Here is a 27,686-nt window from a genome sequence, read left to right on the forward strand (position 1 = left end):
TGAAGTGGAAAATATGAGTACAATTAAACTTAGGTGAGACAGTAAACATGATTTAAATCTAATTAAACCATTAATTAAACACAGTCAGAGGGGGAAAAAAAAGAAAGAATGATGCTTTTAAGGGGGAAAAAAAAAAGATTGATTTACACAGTCCCATTAAATCAAAAGTTTGGGGTCAGTAATTTTTTGTTTTTTAAAAAAAATATTAATACTTTTATTCAGAAAGGACAAATTAAATGAACAAAAGACACTGTAAAGACATTTACAATGTTAAAAAAAATAATTTGAAAATTTACATTTCAAATGAATGCTATTCTTTTATACTTTTCTCTATTCGTCAAAGATTCCTAAAAACTTATTACAATTTTCACAAAAATATTAAGCAGCACAATTTTCAATGCTGACGTGTTTTTTCAGCACCAAATCAGCATATTAGAATGATTTCTGGAGCATCATTTGACACTGAAGACTGGAGTAATGGCTGCTGAAAATTCAGCTTTGCCATCACAGAAATAAATTACATTTTAAAATATATTAAAATAGAAAACAGCTACTTTAAACTGTAATAATATTTCACAATATTACTGTTTTTACTGTACTTTTGATCAAATAAATGCAGCCTTGGTAAGCATAAGAGACTTCTTAAAAAACATTAAAAAAATCTTACTGACCCCAAACTTTTGAACAGTAGTGTATATTAAAAAGTTCCCTTTATATCAAAAATGCAGATTCCTGATGTAGATTATATAATGATTTTTTCTTTTTTAAACTTTGGGATTTGCCATTTTTGGCTGAGAGGGAGGAAAAACTGGACGCAGACCAGACTGGACAAACTTGTGTCACCCGCATGAGCACCAAGGCTTAAACTCGCCAATGCATGTATGCTAACTGCTAGGCCAAAACTCTTGAAGGTTTTTGTGTCCAGGCAGACACTAAAGGTCATGTACCATGTTTACCTTTGTTTTCCTCCAGAGTCTCCAGTGCGTTTAAGGGTGGCTGTTCATTGTGTCCTCGAGAGATTTAAATAATGTCCAACCTCGACGGAATTCATTGCAAGAACACTGTGAAATTCAATGAATCAAAATACAAAAGGCAATAAAAGCCGAATTATCCTGAACAAATGGAATTTAGCCGAGACTGGGCACTGGCGGACTGTAAAGAGAGGAATGTCATTCTGGCAGGTGCAAAAGGAGAAGAAATGAAGAGCAAGAGAAGAAGAGCATAAACAGCTCAGCCTGTCCCCTTACATTCCTGCTGCCTCCCTGCTTTCTACTTCAATCCCCGCTGGTTTAATCAGCTACAACTGTTATGCTTTCCCCACTATTCGGTTAAACTTATCCACTCTACAGAAAGATCCCCCACCACTCAGTTACCATAGCAATGTGACTGCAACAGCCCTTTGGATTCAAATTCTGCATCTGAGAGATAGGAGGTCATTGCCAAGGGCGAATTCATTTCACACTGAGCAACATCGAAAGCCGCCAGAGAGAACTGCATTCTATTCTTAAGATGACCTTGTTTGAGGCTATTCACTAATGTTTACAGAGGAAATCTATCAACATCATTTCAACTGTAAATAACTAAAAGTGTTTCTGGGGGTTGTGTTATTTCTTTTTAACATGAGATGGCCCCGATCTAAAAGCGTGATTATAAAAACCTAATTCTGAATAGAAGAAAACTGACCCACGCACCTTTGGTCATTACAGTTCCTTCGTTGCCTTGGGTGAAGACAACAATCCTCTGCCTTTTCTTGTTCACTTTGGGTAAGCTTTGGGCCTTCTTTGCAATCTCCTCAATGTCTTCAGTCTGCGTGAGACAAAAAAATAAAATAAAATAAAACATACTTGAGGGTAAGAAGCAAATATTAAGTTATTCTAGAGCAGATTAGATTTACTTTAATGCTGCACCTTGTAAAACATGCTCCGGAGTCATCATCTTACCTACTAAGCATGTTTAGTGACTGCAATTGCCAACTGCATCTCACTCTGGCTGTTGTGTTGAAATGCTAAATGTCATGTGTAATCACATCACTCATGACTCACATATTTATTCCAATGGAATATTTAAATGCTAACAATATACTAAAATGACGCATGTATCGCTCAGTGGCTTTAAACCAATCCACTGATGTATTCAATCTTCTGGCTTTAGAACAGTTGCATTTGTAATACATTGTAGACTTGCTGCAGTAGTCGGTGTTACCGGTGTTGCACGGTGTTCGACTCTACACCAATTACATTTCTTGCCCACCACGGCACCGCCCCCAATGTTGTTTAGCTTTTTTATAGAAATAAAAACTATTTAGGATAGTTCAGATGGACAATGGATGCTACAATTCTAAACTGAAAGCTTCTGCTTCATTCAGCAAGAGCTGCAGAGTCAGATTTCACTTATCATGCGACGAGAGTAAACAAAGATGACTGACAGGACAATAGTGCAACAAATCTTGAGCATCATTGCAAAATATCTAACCTGGTTAAATATGCGGTCAGTACACACAGTACAAGTGATTGCCAATTCGAATTGCGAAATGAAAGTGAAAATTGGGCCCCCATCAGTGTTATTGGTAATACCTGTTTTGTCGCAAGTACATATACAGTTGTGATAATTTCCTCACCGTGACTTCCCTAACACATTGAAAATGCAATTTTCTTTTAAGAAAAAAATCTAGCAGTTGTTGAAAATATTAGGAGAGAGCCAATGCCAATTGGGAATCGGACTACAACGGCTGTGCTGTATGTTTTTGATTCTCTAAGAGCCGGGTCATAAGAGTATGTTTCGTGCTGTACAAATACAAAAGTATTTTATTCATCTGCATTTGGTGGAAGAATGCATGAGCGAGAACTGTTAACACAACCGAACATCATTCGGTCTGGGTATTTGTATTTTTTTAATGGAACTGTTTCTGAACAGGAGCAGGATCTCTCAAAAAACTGTAGTGGAATAAGCATATAGTACTCCAAGCATATTTATGAAGATGTACAGAATTGTTTATGGACTCATTATCTTCTAATGGGTCCAGTAACAGAACATTTTTGCATTAGACTGGTAAAATATACCTATAGCAGCCCGTTATACATGTTGAAAAACCTGCGCCTCCTGTTTTGACCTTTCTTTTACTGCACAGCTTACTTGTTTGTCCAGTACAGTCTGCTGTTTAAGTGGACTCCAAGCAACCTGTAGGACTACACCACCTCCACGTTCTCTCCCTGGAGCCTCGCAAACTTCTGCCTGCTGGTAAAATAGTCTATGATTTAGGAGATTGTGGAGGCGTTCACCGGTATTGCGCTGAGCTTGTTACCAAGCCGGAGAGGCATTTTGAGGGCACTGGAGAAGTCAAAGAACAAGATCCTGATTGGGGTGCCAGCTTTGACCAGGTGGGAGTAGGTTCTGTAAAGCATGCAGATCAGAACGCGGTCCACACCTACAGTCGTCCAAAAGTATTTGGATACTTTTGGAAACCATGATTTTTGTTGCATTAAATAAAAGGAAAATTTGAATCCAAGTGGTATCTGCAAATAAATGATGCTATAACTTATCTCAAAACTAACTTTTCTTAGTCAGTTTAACAATTACTTTGAATTTGAACTAATCTTAATGTGATTTTTCATGGGTGACTGTTCACACAGGTATCCCAGTAGAGTAACCACAGTTTTAGCTATTTATGAATATGTTCCACTATCATTTGACAACCAAAGTGGCCAAATACTTTGTCATCTTAATTTTAAAACAATAGAAAAATATGAAAAGTGTTAAACTATTATATTTCTTTAAACTAATACATTTTTAAATATTTTTCTTAGAAATTGTGCTATTTTTTATTATAATAAATTCCACATGGTTTAATATCTTGTTAAAAAAATGCAGACATACTTCCCAAATACATTGACCATTGTATATAGGCAAATCTTACAATGGTAGGTCCAGATGGTCTGTGATCAGGATAAAAATAAATAAATAAAAAATGTATATATAAATGCATATATAATGTGTGTGTAATAATTTATACATTTATATAAAGATTTATAACATACATTTTATATATATATATATATATATATATATATATATATATATATATATATATATATATATATACATATACATATATATACACACACACATACACATACATATATATATATACACACACACACACACACACATACATATATATATATATATATATATATATATATATATATATATATATATATATATATATATATATATATATATATGTATGTATGTATGTATGTATGTATGTATATATATATATATATATATATATATATACATATACATATATATATATATATATATATATATATATATATATATATATATATATATATATATACATACATACATACATACATATATATATATATATATATATATATATATATATATATATATATATATATATAATTAAAAATAACATTATTTTTAAATGTATAAATGAAATAACATTTTTTACATAACTTCTATATAAAACTAATCAATGGCATACAAACCTAGAGCTAGTTCTAGAGCTGTGAGAAGTTCTCAGACAGGCATGTATGTAAGTGCTTGACGTTTGGGGAATTGAGTGAGATCATCTGCATTTCCTATTCCTCACACCTCCCAGCTGGCACTGGACAGAAGGCACAGGGCTGGGGGGAAGTGTGTGGAATGGGTGGTGCCGGTGCTTGGGGGTGGGTTGGTCTAATGGGTTGAGTGCTGGTGGTTCGATACCATACCCCCACCCAGAGTCACACAAAGCCCCAGTAAGAGGGTCTGAGGCAGTGCAACCCTGCCAAAGCTTTGAGTCTGTCACATGTCCACTCGTCCCCCTGCCAAAACTAGGCTAGAGAGGCTGCTTGGCCACGGCAGCCACCAGCCCTTGACAGTTTTGTTAATGGCGAGGTAGTGTGGTGTCCCAGGCAGGCCCAGCTGCCTCATCACCTCTGCTTCATTCCACACTCGACTAAAAGGGTCCGCTTTCCTGCAGTCTGGCCAATCAGCAGAGCGCTGAAAGAATTCAATCAGCTTACAGCAGCACTCGCTGTTCAAGATATTGACTTCAGTGTGAGTTTACATTGCCAGACAGTTGTTTTTGCATGCATTTGGATTGTAAGCGAAATTGCCTCAGTGATTCAGTTTTTCAGTGACAGAAGAGTAGAAATGTTCAAAATTACTGTCAAGCATCAGGTTAAAATTTACTTATGACCAGCATTTTAACTGAAAACGATAAACAACAAAAAACAATTATGAAGCCACTTCTTAAATAAGAATACAGTGTGCTTTGGGGAAGGTTAACGAAGTGTTCCGATCGGAACCGGCAACAGAATGCAAAACTAACTAGATAATTACGACTTCTACGAAAAATTTGAGCACAGACAGTACAGGCCTGAGGCTAGACCCAGAAAACAGGCGAGTATGAATATGGTGGTTTGTTTTAAGCAGAGCCCAGGGCTCTATAAAAACCTTACTGTTTTACAGTATCAGCTGACTGCGCACTGTAAATCTGTCAGGGGCTGTGGGTCTATAGGTATCCTGTGACGAGAAGTGGCTGCCTACAATCCTGCCATTATCCCGTCATTATAACTATCAAACACATGATAGCCATGAGAGAGTGAAGCTACACATGCTCATGAACACTTAATCGCTGGGAGACCCAGAGGGGGGGTGGGACTGTACAGGCACCTATGGAGTCATATATTCATATGGAGCTCCATTCAAAGCGCAGATTAAATATCTGACGTGCTCGAATAGCATTACTCATTCATAATTTACTCTCTTTTCTTCGCTTTGAACAATGCAAATCAGAAATGCAAACTCTTGTGTCAAACCAGCTTTTTTACTCCTTGAAGAGCAAGGAGGTGTTTCATTTCAGACATAGGGGAGTCTGCACGCATAGAAACTTGCAAGGCGCTTGTAAAAACCGAGAAGTCTGTTATATGTATTCAGGATACAGCGATTGCCCATTGAAAAACAGATGTTTAGCTGGAATCCGTGGACCCTGAGCTCTGAATAAAAGCCCCCAGCAGCCGCTGCCTACTCGTTTTCTTTCTACATATATATCTGGGCTCTGCAACATCTGCGATCACAGTTTGTCTTTAACCCTGCTTGGCATTTCAATTATGATTACAGTGTATGCCTGTGACTTATTAGAATGCAAGGCTTCATTAGCAGAAGTAGAACACCTCTGCAGCTTCATTAGATTAATCATTCACTTCTAAAGAGTCATTTAATTTTTAGGAGCATGATTTTGGGGGGAGAGGAGGGGCGAGTCTGATACGGAAGAGTTCGGAGAGAGAAAGTGAGTGAGGAATTGGGAGGTGTGGGGTATAAATTAGCCTTCCCGCCTCACTCTCAGGCACTTATCTCTGCATAGCTATCTGCTGGTGTGAATACATATATGCCTGAGGGACCGAGAGGGACCGAATGCCTGTTCGCTTTGATCTGAATATCAACTGTCAGAGCTATTCTCATAATTAACCCATCAAGACACATCACAACTGGATCCTTCAGTCCAGACAGAGAAAGGCAAGAGCCCTTGTGGGAATAAAGAGGCTTTCTGTGCGCATCTCTCCTGCAGACAGGTGCTGCGGTTGGGGGGCAGAGGGCTGCAGAGACTGTTAGGAGCAGCTGCCATGGGATGTGCGCTCCCATGTTGCCGTTTCCCCCACTGGCGCTAACTTGCTCCAGCTAAATTGCGTAGGGGGCTTTTAATCACTTCCCCAAACACAGCCTCTAATCACCACTAAAAGGTTGATCGTTCCCAAGGAGGAGAAAAGGGAGAGGCGTTGTGGGAGTCTACAGAGGTGCTAATGAAGAGGTTAATACTGTGATACTGGATTCCAGGGCTTGTTGAAGGCAATTTGTCACCGAGACTGAATGGAAAAAGTTGAGGAGTGTTGATCGGCTTGTTAACACTGTTTCTTTATTGTCTTTAAGGGATAGTTTACTCAACAATGAAAATTCAGCCATCATTTACTTACCTTTACTTTCCTAAAAGTATACACTTACTGCTCAAGATGGAGACATTTATTACCATACATTTAAACTATTTATATATATATATATATATATATATATATATATATATATATATATATATATATATATATATATATATATATATATATATATATATATATGGTAAAAAGATGTGTGCATGAACTACAATTAAAGAAAATTACCAAATAAATACCTAGATGTCTTTAAAAAAAATTACATGACTTCAACCTTAACAAGTCATATGATTGAATAATTTGCTCAAAAAATGTTGCAGCTGATCGCTAACAAACATGACGCTAGCAGTTTGAATGCATTTTGAAGTTTTGAAGTAATTCATTAACTAAAATTGAAGTGTCTCGGTGGCTACAACTTTCATTTCTATTTTCCTCCAATAACCCGTAAGTGACGTTTCTGTTCTCCTGAACAAATGGGACTGAATGCTGCTTTGTCACAAATTGTTTTTGCAATATTCCGATCACTTACTTTCTTCTGTGTAACACCAAAGATGATATTTAAAAATGTCTTTTTTCCCCCCTTTTTGTCTATAATCTTTTGGACTTTATTAGCTTTCATTGTATGGATAAAAACAGTCAAAATATCTTCTTTCACATTCTACAAAAGAATGAAAATCAATTGGGTTTGGAATGACACGAGGGTGAGTAAATGATGACAGAATTTTTGAGTGAACTTTCCCTTCAATGTAAAAAAAAAAACAGACTACACAGTCCCTTGCTGAGGTCTCAGACACGCATTAGCATATTCATGGCATTGACTACTTGCTACTCAATAACTGAATTTGATCAGAAGGGTGTGTAATGAAGGTTTTAAGCGTTAAAAACATAATAAGCACAAGCTTAATTAAGCTTAACCATAATATCTCTCCATTCAATGGAAGCTATCTGTTCATGAAAGCCATAATGTAGCTGTCAGTGATTATCATAAGAGATGTTCTTCTTTAATAATGATGAAGGCAGGCGGAAAAAAAAACCCTGCCTTATTAGGGTGTCCAATTCTGTGTCCATATTAAAGCTAATAAAACAGCTCCTTCATTGTAATCTGTAGGAGGAACAGCAGCCAATAGAACATCAATTACCCTGCGGCGGATTCAACATCTAAGGGTATTTAAGTAAAACAGATGAGGATCGGATCACACTGTGAGTCAGATCTAATGCCGGCTCAATACAGAGAGAAAATAACACACTCTTATCTACCTTCTTGAGATGTAAATTGATTTATTAACAAGGCATCTCTTTGAAGCAAGGGAAATGGATTGATGCTAAGCAGACGTGTTTGATTTTCACTTTAATAAAGCGTGTAGATTTTCACAAGATGTAGAGCTGTATTGTAAAAACACTCTTCTTTCACACTTCTGAATGTTGCCACATTGTTTAAGACGTGAGAAAAATATTATCTTTACAAAGGTACAGCATGTCTAGCAGCGTCTGCTCTGGAGTTTTTCAGATAATCACAGAGCTTATTGAAAGTTTGTATTGCTTCCTGGGAAAGCTACAAGATTCAGAGTGCCTATAACCACAATAATGCATATCAATATCTAGGTTTCCATCCACGTACTTTATGCAAATTTTGGGATATTGCATTAAAATTCTGGGTTGAAATATAAATATAAGAAACTTAATACATTAAAATAAAAATGTATACACTTGCTTGAGATGGATACATTTGTTAAATTATGTTATATTACATGGGTCGGCAAACTATGGCAATGTTGGCACGCGGAAGGATAATCACTGACACGTGACAATAGATAAAGAGTTGCATGTATTTAATTTAAATATAGTCCCTCAAACTTGCTATTACTATTGCTGAAATTGTGTAAATTCAAAATAATGAATTTCTTATTTATCAGTTGTTTAAATAAAATATTATTAAATTTAAATAAAATAAATTAAATTTTATAAATACACACACACATACATAATATATATATATATATATATATATATATATATATATATATATATATATATATATATAATGTATGTATGTCTGTGTGTGTGTGTGTATTTATAAAATTTAATTTATTTTATTTAAATTTAATAATATTTTATTTAAACAACTGATAAATAAGAAATTCATTATTTTGAATTTACACAATTGTTAAATTGTGTAAATACACACATACATATATATATATATATATATATATATATATATATATATATATATATATATATATATATATATATATATATATATATATATGCCAGCAAACATGAAGCGTTTTGTCTGTGCGAAAGAAAGTGACTAATAAAACAAATGGGCCACAGTGGCTACAACTTTTATTTCTATTTTGCTCCAACTTCTCCAAAAGTGATGATTTTGTTTAAAACATCGAAAGGGGTACAAAGTTTATTGCTGATAAATGAAGGGGGAGCATGTCTCTGATTTTGCAAACCACAAAAACTAAGAATCAGTCTGCAGACAAGCAGATGTGGAAAGTCAGCTGATGTGCGGAGGCGTGTATGAATAATATCGAAAAACACCACCGTCAAGAAACAAATGATGACACGCTTCTCAGCACGTTTGGGGCCTGAAACTTCTCTATTTCTCTCCATCCTGTCACTAAATGCTTACATTTCAACTGCCATACTCTGTAGAGATGTTTATTTCTGAAGCAAAATCAGGGTAAAGACTCGTATGTCAAAGATTCCCTTTTCTCTGAGCCCTAAATCAACATGACGTGTGTGAAATCAGTGAAGAGGTACTCACAGTGTGTGACAGTGCTTGCCATTTATATATTTACTCTGTGCGATGCAAGCTCTCGCCCCCTCCTCTATCTCCCTGGCTCACGAACTGCTCCTCCTCTCTCTCTCGCCCATGCACACTATCTATCTCTCCCTCCCTCTCTCGTCTCTCTCTCTCTCACCAACTTACTCTGCTGCCAGAATCTGCTTTGCATTCCAGTCACGTCGATCGCACCTTGAGTGATCCTGGAAGACAATTATTCATACTGAGACGAAACACATTCAGGCGGATAGCACTGCATTTGAAAAAAGATAAGCCACTTCAATTATTTAAGCATGCTGTTCCTAAACTCACATTTACTTTGCTTATGAATTCACATTTATCCCCCCCCCCACCCATGTACACGTTTGAATATGAGACGAGAAACACTACTATTACATTTGCATTTCCCAGCTATTCAGAGAGATAACTCATATTGTTTTGACGTGTTATGTGCAAACAAGGCCAATCAGTGTTTCCACATTCTGAGACTAGAGGGGAAGGTGATCCAGTATTTATGAGCGGATGCAGCGCGGTATAATTGAGCGTAATGCCGCGCAGGATCCTCACACGGTCTAATGAAGCTAACAAGGTGGGTTCCTCGACAAAGGCACCTGCCAGCCCTGCCCAGTACACCGACAGAATTGAAAGCAGCCCCTGAGGATTTCTTTCTCTCCTCCCAAGAGCATTCTCAAAATTCAATAAATAACATCTGTAGGCGATGTTGGGTGCAGACCTGGGAGGAATGCGTCATAACAGAAAAGGAGGGGGATGAGAGAGAGAGAGAAAGAGGAGAAGAGAATGTGTGAGAGTAGGGGAGAAAATGTGTTTGTGTGTGTGTGTGTGAGAAAGAGAGAGAGTGTGTGAGCCGGAGTGCTGGCTGAACAAAGAAACCATGACGACTGCCAGGTTGCTATGGCGACCACTGCAAGGGGGCCAAGAGAGTATAATAGCACATCAATCACTGTCCGAAAAAGAACTTCATTATCAGCTGAAAAATAATCCTTTAGGATCTGTTTAGTGTGTGATCCTCCATCCACTCACCTCAAAGCCTTGTTCTCGCGCAAACGCGGCGGCCTCCTGAAAAACAAAGCACACATGCAGCCTTAATTAATGGGAGCTTAGTGTAGCAATGATATTATTTCATTTAGGACACATTTTAAAGCTCTGCGTTAGACTATGTAGAACAGGATATACATTATATCACCTTCAGCTCTTCTTCCAAAACCAAAAAGACCATTGTTTTTGTACCCTAATTATTTCAAATGTTTTTATTTATAAAATTAATGAAGAAAATCTGTTACAAACAGGCTGATATATATATATATATATATATATATATATATATATATATATATATATATATATATATATATATATATATATATATATACATACATACATATATACATACATATACATACATATATACATACATATATATACACATATATATATATATATATATATATATATATATATACATACATACACACACACACACAATATCTACAGTTCAAGGTCTACAGTTACATTAATGAAGAAGCCAAGCACCTAAATAAATGCAAACCTCAGAGATTGGTGTTTTCAGCTGCTTCTATAAGGCGAGACCGAATCTGAACCCACAAAAGATTCACACACAACCATGTGGGGTCACTCTCACACATTTGGCATACTTTCAATCGCGATCAAATTATAATATTCTGACGTGGCACAATATATCCACAATGTAATGTATGTGTATCATTTTGTGAGGTAGTTGGCGATACCCAACTTTAAACCTTATCCACACCAAGAATGAAAACTATATTAGTATCCTCACCAATCGATGATAACGTTTTGTTTATTATTAAGTTATGTCATTTACAATTTAAGTCAGATGAATTATGATTAGCTTCATAAATCATGAGCTGGAATGAATCATTGTGAAAGTGACTTTCCTATTCTCATAGAATTATCATGAATATTAAATTATAATTATCATCTTTGATGTGAACAAGCTTCTGCTCTGGATTGTGTGTAAATTCGCAACAATGCTACTAGTTAAAAATACTGTTACATAAAATACCCCAACATGACCTGATCCTCAAGCTCAAGCTCAAGCTCAAGCAATCTTCAAACTCATACAGATGAATGAAACCGCTTTATTTCAGTTAATAAAAGGGCTCTGTGAGGGTTAAAAGATTCCAATTATGTGTGTTGGGCTCTGCCCTTTGCTCAACTGAATGGCTCTAGGGACCAGTTGTGACAACCTCGGCCTTTAGAGGGGAAGAGGGGGTGGAAAGAACCAGTGCTTCATGGATGTAAGGGGCCGAGACCACCTGCAATCTGTCTGTCTGTCACAGGCACTGCATAATAGACTCCAGACATGTACATTAATCTAAAATAGACCATCTGATATCACTCAAAACTCTTCAACCTGGCATTTAGCTGTTTGTATTTGGTTCCAGTCAGAACATTTTCCCTTTTCCGGGACACAGAGCTGCAGCTACACCCATGTTTGTGTTCACTGCATGGAGGTCAAACGCTCCAAGGTTAATCTTTGCGCCATAAAGTTAGGGAAAAACTCCAATCCCCATGGAGATAACCCACCACTAGGTTTCATGACACCAATTACAGCTCAATGATCTGATAATGCAGCCATCCAGCAGCCAAGGTGAGCCACTCTTTTATTAAGAGTGATTAAGCAGCATTATTTCAAGATTAGCTCCAGGAATTAGAGTTAATGCAACCCCACTGGAAAACTGTAATAGACCCTCTTCACTAGGCAAGACTATGGAAACACTGGACTTATAATAAATCTATACTTTGAAAGTCACTCAATTAGCACAACAGACTAACCATAACCAAGGCTTTGTGTGCCATAATTAGGAAGAGGAGAGAGACACATGTGAAATGACAGGAGCCAATCTCATCTTATTCTGTAAGGAGATTAAAAATGTTAAAGCTGCAATCACACAAAACTCCACTGACTTCCAATTATACTTATGTGAGTACACATTTTGCATGATTTGGAATAAATTTGGAATACTCAAATGTATTATTATTCATTATTTATTAGTTACTTAAAACAAAAGCCCTAGAGCATAATCAAAAAATCATATTTTTTTGTGGCAAAAAAATTTTTTTGTGTGTGCTAAAGATTGAAAATGACTTACGACAGCTAAATGGTGGAAACCTCCTCAAAAATCTTTAAGGTGAAGTGTGTAATTTCTGCACTACTAGAAGGACCAGACAGAAATACCAAAATAATGACAGTTTCCAAACATATTTCCCAAATATTTCCCCATCTGCTTTGGTCAGTCAGTCAGACAGACAGGCAGTCCTGTTCCCAAACTCACAGCATAGAGTGTAACAGTCGGCTTCCACAAATAAAAATTACCATTCATTTTCTCCATAGGGGAAACTATTTTTAATGATAACTTAAAAACCTTTAAAGACAGACCTACTTGTGCTACGAGGTTTATAACTGATGGTGTATGCTTTTTTTTTTTTTTTTTTTTTGAAAAAAAGTGATTAGCACCAATTTTTTCAACTTATTTTTTAAACAATTGTTTTTAACAGCAGACTTCCTGGTGAAAAACTACATTATCACTGATTCTGCAGAGAAATCTCCACCAATGATTCACTGGATAGTAGTTCTTTCCTCTCATTAAAGCCGTTAAGTACACAGTCTTGTACCTTTGTCTTTGTGTCCGATTTTCAAATTGGTTTCGTTCAAGGCTTATAATACTTTAACAAAGACTTTTTAAAAATCCCTAAAAATACTTTCGGAACCAATGCCGCTGAAAAAGTGAACATGCAATGCTGCACTCCACTGGCTGAGGCAGAAGTTGTCATGTCAGGCAACTGAAACAAATGAGCTGAAATGTTTTGGAGGCACCACAGAGCCACAGTGTTTATGCTATCGTGACCAAACCTACGAATTGCTAACATGTTGCGTCTACACTTTAAACTGGGAAAGTATGGTTTATACTTCATATGTTTTAACTTGTGTAAAAATAACCCTTACACTCAGCAGTCATAAAAATAGATCATGAAAGAAGATGGACAGAGAAGAATAAAGGTGGTACAGTGGAGGTGACGAGTGTCAGGGTGAGTGCACACTGACATCTGGTCGGGGCTAGAAATGTGGCCCTGACAGACCGGGCAGAGGAGCTCGCGAGGGCTAACCTCACTGGTTATTTACTTTCATCTCCATCCTGTGCGGTTATCCATGTTGTGATGAAGCTCAAAGCAGAAGAAGAAGAGAGTATTTCTCTTTGTGAACCGGGCCAGGGGGTTAGCCATGCCAGCTGCAAGTGGAAGGGGTCTAAAGGAGACAGTTCAACAAAATGTACAGCCTGAAAGATGGGCAGAGCTATTAAATCATCAGCTAACTGACGGAAGAAAAAAATAATAGCAGCAACAACACACACACACACACACAAAAAGGGAACCAACTTGACCACACGGTCATGAGATGTTATTTTTCCCACATTGTTTTTTTTGTGCTAAAACATTGGTGAACCAGTGGCGGCCCAGACAGAAAGAAAAACAAAGACGCAACTGTTGGTTACTGATGAGGCCAATCGCAGTGCAATTTCATTACGTTGTCTCAAACGTCCCACATATTCCTGCATGAGTCAGGGCTGTATGGCCACAGGCTCTGTCTGTACCAGGGGGCAGTGCTGTCTGAGGGGGCTGGCAGATGGTTATTGATACAGTAATCTGGGCAGGGGAAGGGGAAGATTAGAGAGAAGAAAGCCAGCACTGCTGAGGTGTTAAAGGTACTCCCCTGAGAATGCAGCAGGCCAACTGGAGCGTGACGTGCAACCGACAACAAACCAATAGAGAGAGACAGACAGAGAGACGGACGGGACGGAAAAAGAGAGACGCTGAGAGAGTGACAAACAAGCTACAGAAGACAGGCCCTTTCAGTGAAAATTTATCTAAAGCCACTAATCCTATACTTACCACCACCAGATGCAATTACTGCTAAAGAGCTGGGAGTAAGCGAAGCCTGTCCTAGACACCACTTTCATTACTGATGACATGTCGCCCAGATATAGCCGCAAACAAAGCTTAAAATTACATCAGGAAATGACTGATAGGCAGCGAACGACACAGACGTAGATCGTTGCTAACCCAAAGGTCACAGTCTGAGGTTGAAAGTATAAAAGGAGAGATACATGAAGTTACTGAGACCACCCCTCACCACTGTGACCTTGAGTAAGACACTTAAAACCCCATGAAATGGTCTGAAGAACTCAATTTTCTATCCTGTGTCGATACGTTTTCTACTCAAATGGGAAGTTAAGGCAGGGTATCGCTTAAAAATAATAATTATTTTTAAAAAAATTGCCCCCCCCATATTTTTCCCAATGTGATCCGTCAGCTCCAGTCCAATAATTTGGTGGGGTTAAGCGAGGACAATAAAATCTCACTATGGGCCACAAGAGAAATATTAAGAAAATAAATTAGATTCATCTCTCATTGTCTCTAAGAGAATATGCGCTGTTATTGCAGCATCGGATGCCAAAAGCTCAGTCAGTTTTTACTTTCAGTTTCTGTAGTGAATAGGCCTAACTGACTGGATTTCTGGATTTCTTCTCCCACACAACTCTCACGCAAAGTTTGCACATTGTTTGTGTGATATCAACTGGCTCGCCTTCATGGTTTAAAATGGAAATATTTTCAATATTTCCATTTTTCGACATGGCATTTTTCTTTATCACCAGTTGCTCGCAAAATGATGGACACTGATTCATATATCGTCCATGTCATTTTCCGTAATAATAAAATTCAGTGAATTATTAAATAATTGAGTAAATAAACAACAAGCAAACTTAAACTTGTTTGCTTAAAATTTCTGCGAATAATCTGCTGATGCAGGTACAAAAAAAATGTTTTGTACCTGCAAAAAAAAAAAAAAAAAAAAAAAAAAAAAAAAAAAAAAAATATATATAAGAGAGAGATGGTTTTTAAAAATAATAAGGCTGTTATTTTTATCATATATTTATACAGTGAAACCAAAATTTATTCAGACACCTTGAACATTTCATTCATTAAAACAGTTTATTCACTATAGTTTAAAAAAAAATGGTAATAAAATATGACAAGATCTCAGAGTTAAACTGTGTCAGAAAAAATTAATCTTAATTATGTCAGATAACACTTACGCAAAACATGGTCAGGTCAAAGTGTCTGAATAATTTTTGGTTCCAAATTTTTATCAATTTTACTGGTAATCCACTGTATGAAGAATTTTTGGGTATATGTCATCACAGTTTACCATTTTGCTATCCTCGCTTACATAAATGAACTATAGTGTCCTGCGCCCACTAGTAAAAAAATATTTAAAATATCAAAAATGAATAATTTTGGTTTGACTGTATATACAATAAAACTAAAAAATAATTAAATAAAACTTAAGTAATCATAAACACATTCACATCACGATGTGTATATATATATATATAGATTGTATATATTTGCCGCTAAACCATTTCTGAATTTCTGATTGTGGCCATGTGAAAATGCTGGCAGGGCAAAAAACAAAACAAAAAACTAGTGTTTTGACTAGGCCTGCAGAAAAAAAAAATCTCATTATTTAGTACAACACTCTGTATCACTATCACTCTCGGGTTTATGATGCTTCATTTTAGATACCACAGAGATCTGAGAGTTTGAGAAATGCTACAGGCATGTTCTGTAATTCGGCGTGAGATGTGTTCTGATATCCTGGACGTGAGCGTGTGTTGATGCTGTTTAGAGTGTGGGATGATAGATTGTTGATGTGGCTGCAGATGGCGGGTGTCCAGGTGGACTGCAGAGGCAGTTTGGGGGGGTTGGACCGGGCCCGCTTTTCCTGTGGCTCACCGCTAACTATCCAGAGGTTACATCATAAAAACCCCCCACACTGCAGCCATGATAACAAGATCATCAAAACATCCCATCTGGCCCATACAGTGCCCTCCCCCGAAAACAAAAATTATTTGGACATTTAAACCGTAATTAAAAATGTACAAATGTCTTTAACTTTACTATATAACAAAATATCAAACCAAGCGGCATTTATTTGATTAAAATAGATATAAAAATAAACACTAGACATTTGTAAGGGTCCAAATATGATGTGGGACCACTGTACTGTATATGGGTAGAAAGGAGAGTGTTAAATTTTTTTTTTTTTTTTTTTTTTTTTTTTCCACAAGCTGTCATTTTAGGATGTTAATTTAACTTTCTTCTTTCTGGCAAAGTGAGTAGAGAGCTTAAAAAGGTGTCTCCTGCTCTTGATCTGCTTTCTGCCTTTTGATTCAGCTTGCAAGCTGAGAAAGATCTGCCTGAGCTCTCTGCTGAGCACTTCAAACATGTCTTTGTTAAACAATGCATGAGAAGCAATCACTAGCTGTAATGATATCATTACCAGAATCATGAGTGCTGACTGCCGTGTCTCCTGGCCTGTACGCATGGTCTGTTAAAGAGGTGGAGAAACAACAACAACAACAAAAACACGAAAACACCCCCACCCTGGGCACATGACATCTCCCTCAACGACAGCCTTATTAGCGCAATCCGAGTATGTTCCGATCACTTTCAAAGCCTGCCATTGTCCGTGCTTCATCACAGGAATGCAAGTTAGCATGTAAACAAGGTTGTGGGACTCTGACAGCAGCTCAAGCTCTTGCATGATTAATACAGGCTAACGGTAAATATAGAGACCGTACACACACATTCCTCAGCAGGGCCATAGAGTCACAGACTGGTCTGACACACACAAATACAAGAAGAATGACGTGCAGCTTCAGATTAGTCAACGATGACTAGTCATCCTTGGGGGAACATCCACAAACAGGACAACAAAACCTACTGGAGGAGCTAAAATGGCTCAAAAACAACATTTTGCGCTAAATTCTGACAAGTTACATCATAAATCATTGTTAGTCTTACATCATGACTATTACTTAATATTTAATCATTGAAAAGCAAGAAACTTCCTTTTCTTTTGGTGAAACACTTGACAATGTCACGTTTTACTTCTAGAAGCTTTCGAAAGGAGTAAAAACTAAAATTAGTAGAAGAAAGTTATCTGACAACTGTTGGCCAATTTGAGATTATTGGAATTAGCCGATTAAAGGTGGGGTAAGCCATATTTCAAAAACGTTGTTGGAAAACTCACCCTCCAATCCTAACCACCCTGCTCCGAGTCGGTCTCGAACCCGAATCGCTGCTGGCAGGCGAGGCGACACTCAAACCCAGCCTCTGCGTCTGTTTTCAGGTTTTCCTGCTTAGCTCTCTCCAGCGCTGGAAAGCTTTTCTAATATTAACGCGGGTCCTAAAGCTCTTGCCCAGTCATAAACCTTCATTCCAGTGAAATTCTTTTGAGCTCTTTTGTATTGTGACTCGTCTCTCTTTCTGTAGTCTTTCTTCAAATCTCCCTCTTGCTCTCTCTCTCTCTCCTCGACCGTCATATGCCCCCTAATGCTGATTGGCTACATGTTTGTTGTTGGTGTTGGCCCAACTAACTTCCAAACAGTGTTTTTGAAATATGGCTTACCCCACCTTTAACAGACATAAATATATTCAAAATCTATCAACAGACTTGTCAAAGGATAATAAACATTTTTTGTAAAGAAAGTGAATTATTATTGGCCACCTTGCTCTTTTTTAATTTATTTTTATTTACTTTTGATTTTTTTTTTTTTTTTTTTTTTAAGTAATAAGCCATGAGTGGCCATAAAAATGATTTTACAATGATTAAGCTGGTAACAAAGCACACCTAGAACCCACTAAACCGTGACAAGGGGATATTTTTAATGTATTATCTCTAAATTATTATTGTTGTAATATAGTTTATACATTGTAGGCTATTTACCAGGGCCGTGCACAGACCTTTTGAGGGGCATGTGCTGAAACTGAAAAGGGCACCCGGCATTTGGGCATTTGTCCGTCATTAAAACTACGGTATCACATTAGGCTACGTCATCATTAGGTTATGAGAGCTCAGTTTTTCCGTTTGTAAAATACGTTTGGCCAAAATCTCAATTTATAAAAGATGCAGTACTACTCTATGCACAGGCTATTTAAGGCTATTTGTAGGCTATTGGCTATGACTACCTTAGATGGCAAATGCTAGCCCCCTACCTCTCTCTCCGCTGCCGGTCTCAGGCCTCAAATGCATAAAATATGAAACTTTATAGACATACTAGTGTTTCTTTCGTAAAGACAACGTTGTACTTATTCAAACAACAAGATATTTATTTACCGTTGCAAGACGTTCAGCTGCTCTGCTGTGGAACTTCAGTTCGCTGCATTCAGGGGGCGGAGTTAAGAGGTTTGACTGACAGTTTGAGCGGAACCAAAACGATTTTGTCACAAGCTCTTTTTAATACCTTTATTAGGCTAAATATATTTGCAAATCAGACAGACAGATGTAAAGTGTGACCAATAGCATTGATTTATTGAAGAAAATAAATAAAATAAAACACCTCCAAAAAAAGGGCACTTCGGAGTGTAAGGACAAAAAGGGCATGTGCTCTGCACAGGTTGAGCCCTACCTGTGCACGTGCCTGCTATTTACCATTGTAGAGGCCTTGAATAATGGTGTTAGTTGAATAATTGTTAAGTCACTAATGAGAGGTACTTCACTGCAGACAAGTTAACTATTCCATGAAGGAGAGAATCAATATGAAACATACATGAACAGATGTGTGTGTGTGTGAGAGTGAGAGAGAGAGAGAGAGAGAGAGAGAGAGAGAGAGAGTCACTGTGTGCGGCAGAAATGACCGTGAAACCCTTCTGTTAACCATAATGACTGATGTGTGGGGCGTCAGAGCGGGCTGGTGTTAAACTTTCCCAAATCATCCTGGCAACAACCAGCTGACATCCTACACTCAACTCCACAGTGACAGAAATACACTGAGCTCGGTGGCAGCTATTGATCGGCCCTCAACACAATACCGTCTCTTCCATCCATCATCACTCTTCGTCTCTAAAGAGAGCCAGGCGCCTCTGCTGCTGTACCTATTAAAGGCAGTGCCAGCCCGGGTTCACTCTCACCCTCAAATCTGTGTTATGGAACTCCCCATCAAGCTGAAAATGGCCTCTGTGGCTCAATGTGAGGGATACTCTGGGGAAAGCCTCCTGAGTCCTCCGATTATAGTTGTTAGCTGAACTTCCCCATTGTGACCCAATCTGATCCAGCAGCGACATACAAGCCCACAACTATCATCCCTGAGATATAAAAATGGACTAGGGTGGACTATAAATCTATAGAAGTATTTGTTTTTCTGTAAAGAGCACACACACACACACACACACACACACACACACACACACACACACACACACACACACACACACACACACACACACACACAGTAATTTATGGGGCTGTTAATGTATATATTTTTAAAATGTAATAATAATAAAATTAATATAATAAAACAATATTTAATATTACAAACTATTAATTAATATTATAACAATAATAATAAAAATAATAAAACTGTGCATTAAACAATTTAAATGCACTCCTCTTCGTGTTGAGTGGTTCTTTGCTTCCACGTCATGCATTAAAATCGTTTAATGCACAACCATAGATTATTTCTTACACATACATACAACCAACTCCCAAATTAAGTAATAGAAAAATCCAATAAATACCAAAAGCATATGTTCAATACATATATTTCCATGATTTTAAAGAATTGATTAACAACTTTCTCAGGCCTGGAAAATAATGGTAACATAATATAGTTTAATACTACTACTATAATAATTTTAAAATGTGTTTTTTCAGAGCTTTCCATGACCATGGAGAACCATTTTACCCATGCTTTTCATATATCATCCAAACTCAATATGCAAATAAATAAATATATAAATAAATAAATAAATAATCACTGTAAAAAAAACTTGGGTTTTGTTAGTGTCTCTTGCTCCCTGAGAGCAAATCACTTGTCCTAACACTCCTAACTGTCTCTCCACATAGCAATGTCTCGCAGGTCATTCTATAGGGGTTGAGAGCAGACAGACGGCTTTAATTGAGTGCAGTGAGTGATGCAGTAAAGCACTCATGTAGAGTGCGCATCGCGTGAGTCTTCCTGACAGCATCCAGCTCAAGCACTGTTTTAATTACCTCACCTTGCATCTCTCTCTCTCTCTCTCTCTCTCCCCCCCTGTCCTTCTTTCCTTCTGCTCTGAATTCAGACAGCTGCTTCCAAACTACTTTAAAACATTTTTTTGCTAACCATGTAAAACATCACCAAATGTCTCAGGAAGACATCTAAGCATCTCAGAGGGGGCCTGCCACGGCTCAGAGCTCTGGAAATGTCCGTGTTTGATTGTCTACAGGATTTTTTAGAACTTGACATCTGTCTCTCAATGTTTGTGAGTGTGTGTGCGTGCAACTGTCTGAATCAGCTGGGAGATGGGGGGGCCCAATGTCAGGCATATCCCTCATTGCCTCGGGCTTCCTGCATGAACTGTCCGTCACCTACACGCAATCAGCGGGGGAGGACACACACTCGAGCACAAGACAATATCACTGTAGTTATGCAAACACTCACGTATCCTTCCACAAAGCAAGCACAGTGCTTACTCTCAATGTATGAGCCTAGATGTAGAACACTAGACATAGTCATAATTAGGCCCAGACAGAATCTAGATGTTTTCTGCATTTTCTGTCTGTGGAATGGAGTTACTTTCTTTACTTAAATATGGTCAAATGTGTTAGTTGCTGCAGTTTTATTTTTAATATAATCACATTAGCCAAAACATCTAATCAAAAGTATCTTGAAAATTTTTTCGGAATTCTGCTGATCTAATTAATACAAAAGAAAAAAAAAAAAAAAAGCAAGTGCAAATAAATGAGTTAATAATGAGTAAGTTTGTCCATTTTTGCAGCCAATGAAATTGCACCAATATTGAAATTCCAGCTGATAAGTTACCGATAAAATGGCAGTTATTAAAATTCTATGCTATTTTGTAAAAAAACAAAACAAAAAAAACATAAAAACATTACACAGTAATAAAAATAAAACACTAATCATGATAATCAATAAAATAAAACAAACAAACAAACAAACAAAAACACTAACAACCAAAAACAACCATTTTAAAGCTACAAGTGAATTTAGGGATCACAACATTAAAATGTACAGTTTGAAAAATTGATATTTTGAGATTTGCAAAAGATTATATTTAACAGTGTTATTAATTAATTAATTATCAGTGTTCATTTTAAGTAAGCATGATGACTGCAAAAGTAATAGAAATGTAAAAATGGTAGAAATGAGGATGAACAATCAAATATCCTATATAGAGTGTCAGCATTGGTTTTCAGTGTGAATGCCACGAACACACACAAAACACATATAAAATGGGAAAGAGCTTTGCGATTGATTGTACAAATAGATTTGACAAGAAATTTGAGGCATATTTTTACAGACTGCCGAAAGCTACAGAAAAGAGAAGCAAATGGATCGCTGCAATTCACAGAAACAACTGGACTGAACAGGCAGCAAAACATGAAAACATTCCCTGTATATTGTATTGTTATATACTGTATTGACAACTCAATTAAATATTTACCATCTTATATTCTGCATAATTGGGTGTTTTTAAATAAACACTGACAGAAAATATACAAGTTTTAGGGCTGGACGATATGATGATAACATTGATATAAGTGATCACCCGTATTTAGACCTATATATTGTATTTATATAAAGCGTTCACAGGCAAATTTGCTTTATGTATTTGCTCGGCGTCGAAATCAGGCACATATAAATGTCAGGAAACACGATTCCTGGCTGCATGTCAATATCCATGGATCACTGGATCTTTGGTAAATTGTAAGGAACACTACCTATTCCAACCTTTAGTTTAAACTGATAATTGTTTGTTTACTTGCATTTTTGCAGTTTTCCTTACTAAATCCAGTCATGCAGCATCTTTTGCTCAGACAGGCTGAGGCAGCGTGTTTCGGCGGAAAAGTGATGTCAATGTATCTATTGGTTGATACAGTTAAATAATAAATAAATAAATAAATAAATAAAAAAATCTAATATTATCCGATAACTTACATGGGCTCTCGGAACGCCACTCAGCCAATCAAATTGGAGGACCGGACCTAACTGTTTTATAAGAATCATTAAAACGCCACACACAGGCAAACATGGCGGCTTCTGATGCAAAGTCCAAGATCATATGTTCTGGGGCATGTCAAAAGACTCCAATTTCCTTGTCTGTCTTTCGAGACATGAATAACATTATTCAAAAGACAGCGCTGGGGCAGAAGCCTTTTGGGTAGATCATCACAATGAGTCAACTCTTCCAAGTTCTTGTCTTCCTCCTTCGTTGATTCTCCTACTCTCCCTCTCTCTCTCTCCCATAAGCAGCAGCGGAGCGATTTCAATCATTTCGTAACCTCCCAGCAATCATGGCTTTAACTCCCCTGTTATTTAAAACAATCTGAGCTCTGAGCGCGAGTTAATCACTGCTTATACAACATCAGTCAGGGTTATTCATTCTGTTCCAATTAATCATGCCATTTATCTACATTGTCTGAGCCTTCTGCTCAACAAATTCATCTGTAATGACACAGACAATTCACATTGTTGAATTTTATCATGTATGTGGCAAACGGAGGGCAAATTGTTCTAGATTACGCATGTGTTTGTGTACGCGCCGCTGTGTGCGTTGATTTCAGTGAGCATAAATTCAGCGCCATCTGGTTTTGGCTCTTACTGCAAGGCTCTCTCACTTAATTAACTGGAGGCCATTACATTTCCTGAAATGTTTCACTTTCTCTGGTTCATGTCATGCAGGCAGGCAGGAGGGGAGCAGGGAAGGACTCAATTAGACCAACGCCGCTCCCTGGATATTACACACTTGGTGTGTGCCAGTTAAGGGGGCGTGAGGCTGGTGCAGGGCCTGGACGTCTCTCGCTGCGCCTACCCTGTCAGCACAGATAAAGGCCTGCCTGTCTGCGTTAGATCCCGCCCACACACACGCATTCAGACAAGCTCCAGCTGCCAAAACACTTCATACCAACCAACAGAGAGCTAGGCATACATAAAGACTAACACGCATTAATACTGCCCACCAAAGACTGCAGCTACTTGCCACATATACACTATTTAATTAGCCTGAGAAAAAGCAAAACTGTGGTTGTCAGTTTAAGAGGAACTACAGCAGCTCTATTAATAGTTTGAGTAAACAGAATCTGAACCTGACCAGCATCAGTGTTTAAGGAGCATTGAGGATATACACTGCCAGGCCAAAAAAAAAGTGATTATTATGTTTCTAGCATGTTATATGTTTGGCAACAGTTCTTCTAACCCTAACTGATGGAGAGTGTAGTTTTCATTTCTTAAACAACCATGTAGGAAGACACATCATGGCCCCATTCCAGGAAGACAAAGCCAAGACTCATCAGGCTCAAATTGTGAAAGAAGAATCTATACAGAGTGCGACTCTTGCATTGTCAATACAAAATCTTGAGCAAAAAAAGATGCACTTCTTGATGGAAATAACATCACAACATATATTTCCATCAAGAGGTGCATAATGTTTTGGTCAAGATCTTGTATTGACAATGCAAGAGTCGAGCACTCTGTAAAGTCTACACCAGCACATCCCAAAGACTTTCAATGAATTTAATGTATGGACTCAAAGGGGCCAATTTTTGCATGAAAATGACTCTTCGTGCTCCCAAACATTCTTCTTGATGTGTGTTCCTACATGGTTGTTTAAGAAATGAAAAGCTACACACTCCATCATTTAGGGTTAGAAGAACTGTTACCAAACATATAACATGCTAGAAACATAATCACTGCAATAATGATCCAATCATAGACTCTTAAGCATTTGCCTATTTAAATCCAAACAGCAAGTTTTTTTTTGGGCCGGGCAGTGTATAACATGCAACACTAGAAATTGGTCAAGATTTTTTATATCACAAGAGACTTATTTATGCAGCTATCAGTGGACAGGACCGCTTATGTAATTTATGACATGACAACAACAAAGAAACATGAAAATACAATGTTACGACTTAATGAGTTAACATATATTCAATTGGTGTGTGTACAATAAATTGGCTATTTTAGAACACTTTTAAATGTGATTCGTCCAATCAGCATACAGAGATTTGCCACATTAATTCATTTTGTTTTTTTAATTCAGCAAGTGGTGTGCAGAGTTTCTTTTTGTGTCATTACAACATAACATGAAGCTGTATTGTTTTTTTTTTTTTTTGTGTCAAATAAAGAGAAAATAATCCTTTAAGAAAGTACCTTCTGTAAACTACTATTCAAAACTTTATCTAATTTTTTTTTAAAAAAGTAAAAAAAATACATGTAATTTATAATTTTATTTATTTTTTTAATTTAAAAATAATTCTAATAATTTTGTGAAATATTATTATAATTAAATGAAATGTTTTCTATTTATTTTTCTTTGAAGTGAGGTTGGGATTTTAAGCTATTTCCAGCTTTTCTGAAATGGGTCTTTGCTAAATAAAAAAATAATAATTTCTTACCCCACCCCCCCAAAAAAACGGCAACAACAAACAAACAAAAAAACATCTATGCGAAAAAAAAACAAAATCAAAAAAACAACTATGTCACGTTATATATCCCAATACCATTATCTACACCAGTTTTTGGTCATACCGCCCACCCCTACCCCTTAAGATATTCAGATAGAGAAAGAGCTTTAACTTGACAGGTCTGACTCTCAGCACAAGTCAAACATCTTAAACCCACACTGCCAGTCGTAACATGTCCCAACCGCACGTATAGAACAGAGCGTGGACCTGAGACCATGACTCAGAACATTAGCCTCAAAAGCTGAAGTAAGAAGCTGTTTGTGGCCCAGTCTGCAGGCTGTCTGAGTGGTGTTACTCTCACAATGAGTACAGTCAGTGCTGGATGACAATGCATTTGAGGTGAGATGACTATTCTACACGTATAATTTAAAATAAATAAATAAATAAAAAAAATTTGAGTTGTGTGTCTATTCAAGCCTATGTGCAATCTCTCATCTGACCTGTCTCAGGGAACTGACCACATCAAGTACACAGCAAGAACTGTGCGATAGATGATAAGTGTTACATGATGACATGAGGAGGAACTTCTTTCATACATAATTCCATGCCGTGTGAGTCCACATACGCATACTCACCGTCTCGTTGCCAAAAAGGATGTCCACATAGGGCATAACCTTCAGCAGGGCCTCCTTGAAGAACTCACAGATGAATGGAGCCGACAGATTCAAGCAGAAGATTTTGTTGTTGTCAGAAGCGTGTTTGGCTACCTTCAGGATCGACTCCAAGGACACGGTCAGGAAGAACCCCTTCAGAATAAGACAAAAATGATAGTCAAAACCTGTGCAGTTTTTGAGACTAGAGCATCTCAGATGGTTTATCTCTTGGTTTAAGTTTCGTTCTTAACATTACTAAGAATGTGCAACAAAGAAATCATTAAACACATATAATATTGGACTTTTGGAGCTTCTATATAAGTAAATCTCAGCATTACAACACAACAGAAAGAAAAACAAAAACACATGTTCCTCCTCCATGTGGAGTAAACAAGGCTAAGCTTGATATAATGGAGAGTATGATGAGGCACAAACAGGATTAAGGTTTTAGGAGATGAGAATGAATGATGACAAATGGAGTCCATAATTGCACTGGCGCTTCCATCAGAGAGCAAGAAGAGTTCAAAGAGACAATCCAATACAACAAAGGGCACCTTGGCCCATCTCCTCATACAGGAACACCTGCAAGGTCACACAGCTCTCTGAGGAGCACTTATACATCTTGTTTATGCCTATGCTGAGGGCTCTCTCTGAACAAACATAACAAATATGCATACAACACTGTTTTTGTGAACAGATGATAATAAAATGATAACCCTACCCATCTCACAAAACTTTCTGCATTTTTATATTTAAAAAAAACAACAACAACAACACAAAAAAACAACAACAACATTTTATTGTTTATTAATCAATTTTCCATGTGAGGAACAGCAGAAAGTCCTCACAAAGTAGGGAATCTAAAGTTTTACTATCACAAGGATAGCTAAACATTCCTTGTGATAGTAAAATACATACAGTCATGCTCAAAATTATTCATACCCTTGGTAAATATGACCAAAGACGGCTGTGAAAATCTGCACCGTTAATACTTTTGATCTTTTATTTAAAAAATCTACAAAAATCCAACCTTTCATTGGAGAATAATAATTTTAAATGGGGGGAAAATCTCATTATGAGAAAAATGTTTTCTCTAATACACACTGCTCACAATTAATCATACCCTTTTATTCAATACTTTTTGCAACCTCCTTTTCCCAAGAGAACAGCTCTGAGTCTTCACCTATAATGCCTGATGAGTTTGAAGAACACCTGACAAGAGATCAAAGATCATTCCTTCATGCAGAATCTCTCCAGAACCTTCAGATTCCCAGCTCCATGTTGGTGCTTCTTCTCTTCGGTTCACTCCACTCATTTTCTTTAGGGTTCAGGTCAGGGGACTGGGATGGCCATGGCAGAAGTTTCATTTTGTGCTCAGTGACACATTTTTGTGTTTGTTTTGGATCATTGTCCTGATGGAAGATCCAATCACGACCCATTATATGACTTCTAACAGAGACAGTCAGGTTTTGATTTTTTATCTGTTGGTATTTGATAGAATCCATGATGCCATGTATCTGAACAAGATGTCCAGGACCTCCAGCAGAAAAATAGGCCCACAACATTAAAGATACAGCAGTATATTTCATTGTACACATGGGTTACTTTTTACCCCTGTGTGCACCAAACCCATCTCGAGTGTTTGCTACTAAAAAAGCTGATTTTTTGTTTCATCTGACCAGATTTATTTTCACAACCTTCTTTGGTCATATTTACCAAGGGTATGAATAATTTTGAGCATGACA

General features: G+C 37.3%; 1 protein-coding gene across 6 annotated transcripts in view; it reads right to left on the bottom strand.

The window, feature by feature from the left end:
• adka (adenosine kinase a) overlaps nt 1-27,686 on the bottom strand; it is a 157,918-nt gene that overhangs the window by 12,806 nt on the left and 117,426 nt on the right. For 2 of the 6 annotated variants that reach the window (XM_048204880.1, XM_048204878.1), the window contains exons 7-9: nt 25,924-26,094; nt 10,795-10,830; nt 1,692-1,806 (exon numbers count right to left, since the gene is read on the bottom strand). In XM_048204880.1, coding sequence (XP_048060837.1) covers nt 1,692-1,806; nt 10,795-10,830; nt 25,924-26,094 — 322 coding nt within the window. Of the gene's footprint in view, nt 1-1,687; nt 1,807-9,900; nt 9,957-10,794; nt 10,831-25,923; nt 26,095-27,686 lie in introns of those variants that run through there. The other 4 variants (XM_048204879.1, XM_048204877.1, XR_007186771.1 and 1 more) reach the window with 3 other exon arrangements.

This window comes from Megalobrama amblycephala, linkage group LG10 (genome assembly GCF_018812025.1).
Source record: "Megalobrama amblycephala isolate DHTTF-2021 linkage group LG10, ASM1881202v1, whole genome shotgun sequence".
NCBI classification, from domain to species: domain Eukaryota; kingdom Metazoa; phylum Chordata; class Actinopteri; order Cypriniformes; family Xenocyprididae; genus Megalobrama; species Megalobrama amblycephala.